Raw genomic sequence first — 13,682 nt, forward strand, 5'->3', positions numbered from 1 at the left:
GGGGCCCCGGACTGACAACATCCTGCCACCACCCACTTTAGTACCGGTTCGTGGCACGAACCGGTGCTAAATGTTCGCCATGAACCGGTACTAATGATGTCCGCCCGCCTAGCCATTGGAACCGGCACTAATGGACACATTAGTGCCGGCTCAAATTCAAACCGGCACTAATGTGCTTCACATTTGACCCTTTTTCTACTAGCGGGGGCCACCTCGGGGAAACTCGAGGGTTGGTTTTACTCGTAGCCTGTCTCATCCGATGTTGCCCTGAGAACGAGATACGTGCGACTCCTATCGGGATTGTCGGCACATCGGGCGGCTTTGCTGGTCTTGTTTTACCATTGTCGAAATGTCTTGTAACCGGGATTTCGAGACTGATCGGGTCTTTCCGGGAGAAGAAATATCTTTCGTTGACCGTGAGAGCTTGTGATGGGCTAAGTTGGTACACCCCAGCAGGGTATAAACTTTCGAGAGCCGTACCCGCGGTTATGTGGCAAATGGGAATTTGTTAATGTCCGGTTGTAGAGAACTTGACACTTGACTTAAAATTAAAATGCATCAACCACGTGTGTAGCTGTGATGGTCTCTTTTCGGCGGAGTCCAGGAAGTGAACACGGTTCTTGTGTTATGGTTGTGCGTAAGTAGTTTTAGGATCACTTCTTGATCACTTCTAGCTTCACGACTGTTGTGTTGCTTCTCTTCTTGCTCTTATTTGCGTATGTTAGCCACCATATTTGCTTAGTGCTTGCTGCAGCTCCACCTCATTACCCTATCCTACCCATAAGCTTAAATAGTCTTAATCTCGCAGGTGTGAGATTGCTGAGTCCTCGTGACTCATGGATACTTCCAAATAGTTGCAGGTGCCGATGATACCAGTGCAGTTGGCGCAACCGAGCTCAAGTGGGAGCTCGATGAAGATCTTGGCCGTTGTTTTGTGTCTTTTCCGGATGATCAGTAGTGGAGCCCAGTTGCGACGATTGGGGATCTAGCATTTGGGGTTGTCTTCTTTTATTTTGGTTCCATAGTCGGACCTTGATTGTACTCTGGATGATGTATGTTTAACTTGTTATTTGTGTGAAGTGGCGATTGTAGGCCAAATCTTTATCCTTTCTTATTCAGTACATGGGATTGTGTGAAGATTACCCCTCTTGCGACAAAACCACCATGCGGTTATGCCTCTAAGTCGTGCCTCGTCACGTGGGAGATGTAGCCGCATCATGGGCGTTACAAGTTGGTAGTCAGAGCCATCCCCGACTTAGGAGCCCCCTGTTTTATCGAATCGCTGATGTTGTTGAGTCTAGAACAAAAAATATTTTGAGTCTTAGGATTATATATATCGGAGAGTAGGATTATTTTTACTCCTCAGTCCCTTCGTCACACTGATGAGGCCTCCTGACGTAGAAGTTTTGACTCTCCTCTCCTCAAATTTCACGAATTTTTTTAGGATCACGTGGGTATCTTGGAATCGCTCTGATATTCATGTGACGAGAGAATTGTTCTTGGTGCCTCCTAACATTTAGGGATTGTGGCAGTGTCCCGTGGACTTGAGCTCCGAGGTGTTGTCGTCACAATTTTATCGTTGCAGTTCTAGAATACCTGAGTTTTGTCGACATCAAAAATCTCTGTTATGCAGTTGTTGGTGAGATAACCTCGACGCCACCCAGTACTGGGGTGTTACTTCGGGAGTATTGCCATAACTTGTATAACGGATGCTTTTCGAAGGTTGAGGTACATGATTTCCGAAGGTCTCTTGGTTATGTGTTGAAGGATGGATACAGCTGGATGTAGGGATTGTTAGTTTGGGTGAGATATTATGCTTCCCCTGTATCCCCAACATCGGATTGCATAACCAGAAAGTTTCGGGAGTTTATAAGTGGGAATTCAAGTATGTCGCATGATATCTTTCCAACAGACACATGATACGGTATGGGATCTATCATATGTTTGTTTCCGCCTTATTCTGCAAGCCAAATCCTTGTTTTGTTTTTGTTGTGGTATTCGAGTTACTTCAATGTCATGTGTTGATTCCATACCTTTTCCTAAGCGGTGTTCTCATACTTCTATGTGAATACTAATCCTTCTTGATCATCGAGATTGTCATGTTAATTCTTTTCTACCGGTGTGCTTCTCTTCAAGTGGATTCGATCATTTTCAACATCCGCAAGATCATTTCTAAGTTCTCTCAATGGTGTTTGTCCCATCCGTCCCAAGTTGCCTTTGTTTTTCCCAACCTCCCACCCAATTTTTCTTCAAGGACTCAGATTTCTTAATCAAGTATCCTTTTATTGATGTGAAGTTTCTTCATTCTTTTCCTTCAAAGTTCTTACCCGGTGATTCTCATGAAGATGCTAAGGAAGCTTCAAGCTCATTATTCTTCATTCTTTTCTTCTCCAGTGGATTCAATTAAAGCTTTGTCGATCATATCTTTTCCTCATTTCAAATGCTTTCTCATGCCGGTGCACCTCTTATTCATCCACTTCTCGCCATTCATTTGTTCTGGAGTACCGAAGATATCTCAGGAGATTCGTGTTTTCATTCCTAAACCGTTCAAGCTATCTCAAGGTTGTTATCTCTTTTGAGCCATTTAATTCAACCGGTGCAATCTTTTTTTTAAATCGTTCAACGGTGTATCTTTTGAGTGGGCCCTAACCCAGAGGTCTTTTTCCAGGATCTTACCTGACTCTTCTAATGTTTCCGGAGTTATTCTCAAATTCATTTCAAAGTTTGACATAAGAATGATTTGTCATCAGTCAAATGTCTTTCTCCAAGATCTTTCAAATTCTTTTCATCGTCGGTTCAACCTTTCTAATTTTCATCCCGGAGTATCTCAACAATTCATGGTGGTGTTTCTCATCGTCATTCTCAACATTTGAAGACCGAAGAAGAGTTTTTCCTCCAAATCCTATCTGTTCTCTCAGAGATGCGTAGTTCAAGCTTGCTGCCATCCTCTCATAATTGTTTTCGATTGTGAGAATTATTTTTACCCATCCGGAGCAATTCAGGAGTCTTTTCAGTTTGATTCTCCGAAAGCCATCATTTTGGGTTATTCATTCTCAGCTTTCAGCTCTCGTTCTCCAAATCATATCGGTGCATCATTCAAGTATTCTCTAATCAGCTCGTGATCTCTTCGTTCTCTTGTATCAAATTCCCTCAAGTATTTTCATTCGTTTCTAATTCTTCCCGGTGTTTCTTTATTTTTTCTTCGTTCACTTTCAATTCTTACGGTGGTTCATTGGAGATTCCTCTTCCTATGTTCTCATATCAATTCATTCGTTCTTTCCAATCCTACCGGCGGATCGTTGAAGACCTTTCTCAAGTTTGCACTATATCTCTCTTAATCCTTTCTACGAGGATAAGTAGTATGCCAAATCTGTTGCTTGTCATCAATTTAAATTGGTGAAGGATACGCATAACATAATTCTTATGATTCTTTCATCCAAGTGATCTAGTTTCTTCTTTCCAGAGTTGTTCATCATGTCACATTTCTTGGTTCGAGATGCTTCATCTTTTCTTTTTCCAGAGTTCCAAGTTTTCCGCTTTATCTCATTGCGAAGCTCCATCTAAATCATCGCAAGGCTTCACCTTATGTTCTCAACTTCTCTTTCTTTTTATCATCCTTTTATTACCGGAGTTCTTCATGGAGGCTCTACATGGTGGTTCTTCAAGGATTCTTTTCATTCTTCAATTGTTCTTCAAGATTTCTCTCGAAGTTAAGTTCCGCCAAGCTATACTGAAAAATAAAAATGGTGTTCAGCACATGTCTTATTTTGAGCAGTTCAAGCATTCTTCATCTTGCATTCCGAAGTGCAATTCTTTCATATCTCATCTTTTGAGGTGGTGTTATGTCATTCTTGACAATTTCACTTCGTGTTTCATGATTCATAAGTTGTCCGGAATGACATATTTTAAACCCATCATTTTCAATTCGTTCCTGAGATCCTTTGCAACCCATCAATCTCTTTATTGGAGTTCTCTTGGGTTATATTTCACCTAAAGCTTTCCCTAAGAATTGTTGCTATTTATGGTACTTATAAATGACCCAAGTTCTTCATTTATCCTCTCGGTGAAGAAGTTTTTCATCTCTTCTTTGTTCCTGATCAATCATTGTTTTCGGTAGCAGAATTTCACCTCAGTTTTGAGATGTTTTCCTTAAGCCCACAACAAGCTTATCCTTTCGTTGTTGATAATCCAACAACTCCGTTCTAGCATTTCTTGTAAGCATGCTCCTTCAAGATCTTGTTTCCCTCCATTCATTCCATTCCATTCTTTCATTTCTTTCAGAGGCATTGTGATGTTGTTCTCTTCACTCATCATCTCGAATTGAAGATCGTGTTTTTCTCGTGCTTATCCTTTTAACCGGAGTGTCTTGCCCTCTTTTCAAGTCTTCTCATCTTGTCAAGTTTTGCCTCCCTTCTCAACCGGAGTGCTGTCTGAAATGGACACCCTTCCCCTTCCATTTTCGAAACCCTGGCCCCTCCTCCTCGTTTTCCGTAGCCACCCTCTCCACCGCCGCCACTTGGCGCCTCCTCCTCCACCACCAGCCGCCGCGCCCCGTGAAGCCCATCGTGGGCCCGTGCTGGCCCGAGTCGTCCGCCGCCGCAGCCCGCAGGCAGCCGCGAGCGTCCCCCGCGCCCAAGCTTGATCCCGCAGCTCCTCCCTTCTGCCTCCTCGCCGCCGCCTTCAGCCGTCCTCACCGGAGCACGCCGCGCCGTCCGCCGGTGACCCTGACCCCAGGCCAGGCCTCGCCGCCCCTCTCCTTCCCGTGCTTCCTCTTCTCTCGCCCGTCCCTGACCTCTCTCTTCCCCTTCCCAGGTGCCCCGCTCGCCATGGCCCTAAGCTCGCTGGAGCTTTGCCGGTCCCGGAAGCCGCCGTCCGGCTCCCCCGCAGCCGGATCAGGCCTCTCTCACCTCGGATCTGTCTGTCCCCGCCGCCGTCCTGCCGCCCCGTCGCCGTTAGCCGCCGGCGCCGCCATGGCCTCGTCCCGCTCGGGAACGAGGAGACGAACGCCTCCAGCGCCTCGTTGACCGTGGCTCCTGCCCGCATGGGCCAGCGCCTTCCCCGAAGCCCAGCCGCAGGCCCAGTCCAATCCAGCTTGCCTCCCCCACCGAGCAGGCCAGGCCCAGCTCGCGCCAACCCAGTGGCCACGCTGGTGAGCAGTCGCCCAGACCCCTGTGCACTATGGGGCCATTCAGTTTCAGCCCAAAGTATTTTTTTCCTGCGCTGCGATTTTAGTATTTATCCAGGATCTGCAGTTTTGCAGAAAAACCCTTGTTGATCATGCATATAATAACTTAATAACCGTGCATCATATTAAAATGTTTTATATATGAAAAATGCTTAGATTTTCGTCTAGTTTCATAATATGCCACTTTCATCCATGTTAAAAATGTTTAAATTGTTGTTTGTTTAATTTGCTAAAATGCCATGTTAAAATGCTTTATTTCATAACTAAATAACCGTAGCTCCAAACTTAATAAACTTTATATGTAAATGGGGTAGAAAAATGCATAGATTAACATGGTGCACTTTATTTTCCCGTTTAACAACTCTAAAATATGGTTAGGGCAGAACAGTACCAAATTCTTAATATGCATATGGGGATTTTCCGGAATTGTTGTTTGTTGTTCCGGCCTCATTTAAACTTGCCTAGATAGGTAGTTTTATTATGATTCACCTCTTGCCATGTTTAACAATATTTAATATTGTTGGGTACATAAATGAGAGTGAACTAAATGTTTGAATGTGGTGTTTCGTCAATATGTAACTCGTTGCGTATTGAGCTCCACTTAATTTGTAGTGTTGTTTATGCATTTTGCCATGCCATGCATCTTTAAATCGGACATGCATCATATTTGATTGTGCATCATGCCATGTTTATGTGATGGCTGTTTACTATGTTGCTTGCTTCTTTTCAGGTTGCTTCTCTCGTTAGCTTCGGTTTCGTTCTGGAGTTGTGAGGATTCGTTCGACTACGTCTGTTCGTCTACTTCTTGAACTCGTTCTTCTTCCTTGCGGGATCTCAGGCAAGATGATCAAAGCCTCGAAATCGCTTCTATCTTTGCTTGCTAGTTATTCGCTCCATCGCTATGCCGCGCTACCTACCACTTGTTATATTATGCCTCCCATATTGCCATGTCAAGCCTCTAACCCACCTTCCTAGCAAACCTTTGTTTGGCCATGTTACCGCTTTTGATCGGCCCCTCTTATAGCATTTTTAGTTGCAGGTGAAGTTGAAGTTTGTTCCATGTTGGAACATGGATATGTTGGGATATCACAATGTTGGAGATATGCCCTAGAGGCAATCATGTATGATGATATTTCCTATGTGTTTATGAGTAAAGATAGTCCTTGAACATTATCAATGATGTGTAATAGCAAGTACATGACTTGTTTGTGGGACTATGCATTGTATGATGACTGTCCTAAAAGGTCCCTAGTCGAAAGGGCTGTGTGGACGCGCAACCGACTAGACTAGCATATGACACGGTCGATGGCTTGGTCTCACTAGCCATGGAGCATTGAATGCTAACCGGATAATATGGACTCGGAAGGATCTGGTCGGATTCGACATAGTCGGATCCGAGTTAAGATAAGGTCCAAGTCGGACAGACCCAACTATGACACGCAATGATATGTCATCTGTGAGTTTCTAGTACAACATACGTTCTATGTCCTAAGACCTGAGCTGACGCATGTACTCGGGATGGTGACAGACTTGCTTTGGGCCGATCAAACGCTACTCCGTAACTGGGTAGTTACAAAGGTAGGTTTCAGCCTTGTCCAGACCCATGCTACGAGACATGATCAAGTAAGATGGGATTTGCCCCTCCGATCAAGAGAGATATACTCTGGGCCCCTCGTGTGATCCGACCAAGATAAGCATGGCCATGCGATTAGGATTATGAGATAATCCGTTTTGTGGTCGACATCACTGGAACGAGAAAATGGACGGGCTAGCACAAGGATGACAGACTCGCCTTGAGCCCAACAACATATATCGTGTGGCAAAAGAAATGGAAGTATGATGTACATGTTCGCCTAACCAACTTCATAGTCTGCTTGGTGTTCGGCATGCCTTCCTAGGGGCCGCTACCAACCATGCAGTTCGGAGGTGATCCGAACTGCGACCAAGCCGGCTTGAACCTAAGGGGTCGCGCGCTTAAAGGAATGAACCTACGAGGTCGGATCTGAGGACACTGGTCGGATGTGATCCGAGCTGTGTTCGGATTCTGGCCGAGTAGACTTATGGGCTTTAGGGTCCGTGCGAGGCCCAAGTGTTGAGCCCGCGACAGATGCCTATATAAAGTGGGGGTGCGGCACACTCATGAGATTGATCACTTCGGCGCTGTCACTAGGGTTTGCATGTGTTACGAATAGACACCTCCACTCGCCATCGGTTGTGTGATCGGACCTAGCAGTCCGCCGCGCGACGTTCCTCCTGCATGCGTGGATACCGTTAGAGGCGGTGCACTTGCGCCACTCCGGCGGACCTATACGTGGGAACGACGACTGGCTGTTTGATGGAGATCGGACGAGGAGGAGATGATCCACGCGGACGCGCTGCCCCAACTCTTCTTTCGCTGCACGGTTCTGCGCGTCTAGTGGCAACGAACTGTGATCCATTTCCCGTAGCATGTTCTTGGTTGTTCTGCGCGTAGGAAAATTTTAATTTGTAGTCGATGCACCCTACCGTAGAACCCAACACACAATACCTCTTATTTTAATTAATGCATCTGTATACTTGGTAAAGGGTGGAAGGCTCGACCTTATGCCTAGTGTTTTGTTCCACTCTTGCCGCCTTAGTTTCCGTCATACCGGTGTTATGTTCCTTGATTTTGCGTTCCTTACGCGGTTGGGTGTTATGGGAACCCCTTGCCAGTTCGCCTTGACTAAAACTCCTCCAGCAAGGCCCAATCTTGGTTTTACATTTGCCCAACAACCTATTACCCTTCCCTTGGGTCGGCCAACCCGAGGGTCATCTTTATTTTAACCCCCCCGGGATAGTGCTTCTCTAAGTGTTGGTCCGAACCGAGCCGCCTGCGGGGCCACCTTGGGGAAACTCGAGGGCTGGTTTTACTCGTAGCCTGTCTCATCCGGTGTTGCCCTGAGAATGAGATACGTGCGACTCCTATCGGGATTGTCGGCACATCGGGCGGCTTTGCTGGTCTTGTTTTACCATTGTCGAAATGTCTCGTAACCGGGATTTCGAGACTGATCGGGTCTTTCCGGGAGAAGAAATATATTTCGTTGACCGTGAGAGCTTGTGATGGGCTAAGTTGGTACACCCCTGCAGGGTATAAACTTTCGAGAGCCGTACCCGCGGTTATGTGGCAGATGGGAATTTGTTAATGTCCGGTTGTAGAGAACTTGACACTTGACTTAATTAGAATGCATCAACCGCGGGTGTAGCCGTGATGGTCTCTTTTCGGTGGAGTCCGGAAAGTGAACGCGGTTCTTGCGTTATGGTTGTGCGTAAGTAGTTTCAGGATCACTTCTTGATCACTTCTAGCTTCACGACTGTTGCGTTGCTTCTCTTCTAGCTCTTATTTGCGTATGTTAGCCATCATATTTGCTTAGTGCTTGCTGCAGCTCCACCTTATTACCCTATCCTACCCATAAGCTTAAATAGTCTTGATCTCGCGGGTGTGAGATTACCGAGTCCTCGTGACTCACGGATACTTCCAAACAGTTGCAGGTGCCGATGATAGCAGTGCAGTTGGCGCAACCGAGCTCAAGTGGGAGCTCGATGAAGATCTTGGTCATTGTTTTGTGTCTTTTCCAGATGATCAGTAGTGGAGCCCAGTTGGGACGATCAGGGATCTAGCATTTGGGGTTGTCTTCTTTAATTTTGGTTCCGTAGTCGGACCTTGATTGTACTCTGGATGATGTATGTTTAACTTGTTATTTGTGTGAAGTGGCGATTGTAAGCCAACTCTTTATCCCTTCCTTATTCAGTACATGGGATTGTGTGAAGATTACCACTCTTGCGACAAAACCGCCATGCGGTTATGCCTCTAATTCGTGCCTCGTCACGTGCGAGATGTAGCCGCATCATGGGCGTTACACTTGGCTACCTCAACCTACTTGGATTGCGAGATAACCTCCTCACTGACGTCATTTGGATCGGCCTCCCTTATCTAAGCCATGCATAGTAAATTTTCTTCATTGTTTGCCTATGGCGGGGGGGGGGGGGGGGGGGGGGGGGGGGGGGGGGGGGGGGGGGGGGGGGGGGGCACGGCCCCCTCAGACTTGTAGTAAGCTTTGTGACTGCTTAGGGGGTATGTTTGCTTGAATCAGCACCCTCCCCCCCCCCCTTTTTGTTGCCTTCTTCTTCCCGCGTGGAGTTGCGCTGAAGAATCCCTGCTACTCTCTTGTGAACAACCATCACAGACCTGGTCGCATAGGTCAATCCAACCCAACAAACCTTAACTTTCGTTTTAGTTCGATATAAACTGTTCTCCATACTCATCCCATTGTTTCAGAAAATCATGGTCGATATTTTGGGCTAGGCAATTCGTGTGCTCTTTGATGCATTGTGTTTCCTTTGCTTTCCATTTATGACCTCCTGGCACCCCTTCAGCCACACGTCATCGTGTATGCCCAAATGGGCGACTTCAATCATTTTATCCTCCATTTCGCTCCACTCGCTCCTACAGAAACTTGTCTTTCCTTTACAACATACATCACCATGTTGTGTTGTCGTCGCTATCATCTTTGTCTATATCATCCACACCATGATCCAATTTGCAAACCTTCTCAAATATCACTTGTTAGAATTTACCAGTTGCATCATAGCAGAGATTTAGACCCAGAAAAAAGTATTTGTTAACGAGGTTCATCGATCAACACCTACATCTTGGGGGCATGACTACGTCACTCCTCCCCATGTAGTAAATCGGCATAGTATAACGAACTATGAAAACCGTCAAGGCCATCAAATGTATCTCAGAGTATCACACCACGGTGGGTTCGCCACAGCCCACACGCATCGAGATCCTCCCCTCGTGATCTTGTGTATAGCCTAGTTACCTGCTTCATCTAGTTTATTTTTGCCTTTATATATTAGGCCCATGTTTAAGGGTTTGACTCAAATACGCATCCATCTGCATATTCAAAGTCTAGCTGTAGCCCTCTGCACATATATATTCGACATCAATTCCAGTAGTTTCAAATGAAAAATCCGCCGATTCTTTGGTTTTCAGTGAGAAATATAAAATTTACAGACTTGTATTACACTGTTGGGTCTTGATCTCCATGTGAAATTAAACCATTCAGAAAACTACTTGTCAGATAAAGCACAAATTAATTAACAGCTAGCAGCAGGGCATATATTACATACGAGCGCATAGTTACAAAGCAATATCTTTGTCTGAAGCTGATCAGAATGCGTCTGTACTCCTTATGTATCAATTTTGGTGGCAACGACTGATCAAGAATGCACCGGTATGGACAAGTTGTTGGCGATGCACCCCATCCTGAAGATCTTGGCGAAGGAGCTCCAGATCCTGAGCTCCTGGTGCACCATCATCGGCGTCCCGTCCTTGACGCAGTGGTCGTACTTGTCCAGCACCGACACTATGTAGCTGAACTCCGGCCGCCTCGCCGGGTTCGCCGACCAGCACCTCTTGATCAGGTTGTTCAGCAACGGCGGGCACGAGCTCGACAGCGGCGGCCTCAGATTCTGACATACCGATCATCACAGACACAAGCAGAGACAAGTACGTGTCAGATTCATTTCAGAGTGACAAGAACTGAGAGACGGACGGGGTGTGCCGACGGACGGACCTTCTCTGCGGCGGCGTAGGCGGCCTGGACGGGGGTCATGCCCTGGAAGGGGAGGAGGCAGGTGGTGAGCTCCCAGAGCACGATGCCGAAGCTGTAGACGTCCACCTTGCGCGTGTAGGGCTTCTCCTTGATCATCTCGGGCGCCATCCAGCGGTAGGTGCCCTTGTTGCCCTTGGTGGCCTGGCACCGCGTCTCCAGGCAGGAGGTGCCGAAGTCGGCCACCTTCACCCGCATCTCGTCGTTGAGCAGCAGGTTCTGGGACTTGAGGTCGCGGTGCATCACGCCCTGCGCGTGCAGGTACTCCATCCCGCGCGAGATGTCCAGCGCCAGCTTCAGGATCGTCTCCGGCGACAGCGAGTAGGGGTCCTTCTTGTTCAGGTACATCCGCAGCGTCCCCTGCGACATGTACTCCGTGATTATGCAGTACACCGGCGGCTTCTTGCACGCCGCGATGAACTGCACAAATCAAATCGGATTGATCTCTAGTCAGTGTAAGATATGCATGCATGGCGGACCATCGGTCAGTGTGTACAAGAGGAAACCGATCGAGAGCGAGAGAGAAAGAGAGGAGACGGACCTGGACAATGTTGGGGTGGTAGAGGCGGGAGAGGAAGGCCACCTCGGAGTTGAACTGGTCCTCCAGGACGGCGCGGCGGGCCTCGTCGCGCTCGGGGATGCGGACCATCTTGACGGCGACGGCGCGCTGCTTGTAGATGCCGCGGTAGATGCGGCTGTTGGCGCCGGCGGCGAACTTGTTGCCGATGAAGAGGTGGGAGAGGTCGGCCATCCACTCCTCGCGGCGGCCGCTGTCGCGGGACGAGCCCTCGCCGCCGGAGGAGGCGCCCATGGCCGTGTCGAGCAGCATGGACCACGACTCCATGCTGTCCCAGCGCTTCTTCTCCATATCGTCCGCCTCCGACGGCCACGGGTTCTTGCCCGACGTCGACGGGGACGACGCGAACAACAGGCCGGTCGCGAACGGCAGTGCCGGCCGCCGGGACGACGCCCCCTCCTGGCTGGCGTCCCCTGCCGGCCGCGGCTGCCGGAAGCAAGAAAGCATGGGTGAGGGGAATCAAGACTCGCACGGCGACGACCAGCAACAACACCTCATCCCAGCAGCAGGGACTAGGCAGCCTCGCCGGCGACGGAGCGACACCACGCCAGAGCAGCAACGCCGCGCCACGAGCATTGCTTGCCGTACCTACCGTGGATGCTCACGAGCTATATGACACGATCCGAGGCAAAGCATCCGTGTCCGTGCCCATGAGTGAAACCCCCCTGCCTACGGCCTACCCCGTACGATACCTTATCCGAATGACGCACCTAACCTACACCGAGAATAGCTGATGCTTCTCGCACGACACAAATGGCAAAAACTAAAGGCGATGGAGCGCACGATCGAATGCCTCCTGCCTCCTCTCCTCCGTCCTTGTTCTTAGGCGCCTAGCTAGTGCGTGCTCTCGAGAAGCAAAGTGAGACGCCGGTGCTGCTGATGCTGGAGATAAGCCGTGGATGGACGGACGGAGGAGACTAATTAAAGGCGCTCAAGGATGTCTCGTGAAGAAGCCGTTCAGGAAAAGGCGCCAGTTGCATGCGGGAGTGGTAGCTAGGCCAGGCATGCATGCACGCTCCCGGATGCGAGGGAGGGATGAGGCGCGCACCTGCAATATCTGTATCTGTAAAAGAGAAAAGGTTCGTGTGACATGACAAGCAGTGACATGCCTGAAAGTTACAGCCGCATCAGGGGCTACGTACTTTTTGCGCTTTGTTTGGGAGGGGGAGCGTTTCTGTGGTGGAGTGTGTGTGTGTGTGTGTGTATGAACGGGTGATCGGGCCGCCGCCGCCGGTGTGTGCTGGTAGGGTATGACATCACCAGCTGCGTCATTTCTTCCCCGGAAAGCAGTTGACGGGAGGTTGAAGAGGCTGAAATGTATGCGAGGGGTGGATTGAAATTCCACTCCAGTGGGTGACTGGGTGTGTGTGATGGCAGGGCCGATTTGTTTTGGAGTGTAATGGGCCGGAAAATCTGCCGACAATCTCGCCTAACAGTGGCCCAGTTCCGGCAATTAGGGAGCAACTAGTCAACGAGTGCTCCTTCGCAAGCCTCGCAACAATCAGCGTCATTTGGCGCACTCTCAGCCATTCGTCACGTGTCGCGCTTTGGACGCTCCTTCCAGATTTAGTTTTTTTATTTTATTTTTTCGCACGCGTTTTCGGCTTTTTAAACTTTTTTTTTACGTTTTGGTTTTCCCCCGGTCTTCCTCAGCCTTTCGATCAAAAAAATCAGAAAAAAAAATTTGCGCGAAAAAAATGCATTTTCTTTTTTTCGCGAAAGTCATGGTTTTTTTTACGAGAGGCACGGTTGTGTTTTAGCGAGAGTCACGGCCGTGTCTTTTGGAAACGAAAAAAACGCATTTTCTATTTTTTTCACGAGAGTCACGGTTTTGCTTCCGTGAGAGGCACGGTTGTGCTTTCGTGAGAGTCACGGCCGCGCCTCTCGGAAAGGAAAAAACAAAACGCGTTTTCTGTTTTTTTTTCTTTTGCGAGTCACGGTTGTGCTTTCGCGAAAGTCACGGCCGTGCCTCTCAGAAAGGGAAAAAATACGTGTTTTCTGTTTTTTTCTCTCGAGAGAGTCACGGTTTTGCTTTCGCGAGAGGCACCGTTGTGCTTTCGCGAGAGTCACGGCCGTGCCTCTCGAAAACGAAAAAAACGCGTTTTCTGTTTTATTTTCCTTCCACGAGTCACGGTTTTGCTTTCATGAGAGGCACGGGTGTGATTTTGCGAGAGGCACGGGCGTGCCTCTTTTGGAAAGGGAAAAAAACCGTGCTCCCGGTTCGGTTTTTTCGCCCGGTTCTTTTCGTGAAAAAAAAGTTCGTCAAAACCTATCAACATGGGAT

At 48.3% G+C, this 13,682-nt stretch overlaps 1 protein-coding gene across 1 annotated transcript; it reads right to left on the reverse strand.

Moving 5' to 3' along the window:
- Positions 1–10,108: 10,108 nt before the first annotated feature.
- Positions 10,109–12,337, reverse strand: LOC125520630 (serine/threonine/tyrosine-protein kinase HT1-like). Its single transcript, XM_048685593.1, has 3 exons — positions 11,363–12,337; positions 10,786–11,241; positions 10,109–10,681 (listed from the first exon to the last, which is right to left on the reverse strand). The coding sequence occupies exons 1-3, from the start codon at positions 11,843–11,845 to the stop codon at positions 10,430–10,432; spliced, it is 1,191 nt and encodes a 396-aa protein (XP_048541550.1). The 5' UTR covers positions 11,846–12,337; the 3' UTR covers positions 10,109–10,429.
- Between the last annotated feature and the right edge of the window lie 1,345 nt (positions 12,338–13,682).

Source organism: Triticum urartu, chromosome 7 (genome assembly GCF_003073215.2).
Source record: "Triticum urartu cultivar G1812 chromosome 7, Tu2.1, whole genome shotgun sequence".
NCBI lineage: Eukaryota > Viridiplantae > Streptophyta > Magnoliopsida > Poales > Poaceae > Triticum > Triticum urartu.

Excerpts from the sequence above, each read along its gene's own strand:
- LOC125520630 (XM_048685593.1), bottom strand. The coding sequence starts at position 11,845 with ATGCTTTCTTGCTTCCGGCAGCCGCGGCCGGCAGGGGACGCCAGCCAG. Across the intron at positions 11,242-11,362 it reads ACCACCCCAACATTGTCCAG|TTCATCGCGGCGTGCAAGAA; the intron begins GTCCGTCTCCTC and ends TGATTTGTGCAG. Across the intron at positions 10,682-10,785 it reads CCTACGCCGCCGCAGAGAAG|AATCTGAGGCCGCCGCTGTC; the intron begins GTCCGTCCGTCG and ends TCGGTATGTCAG.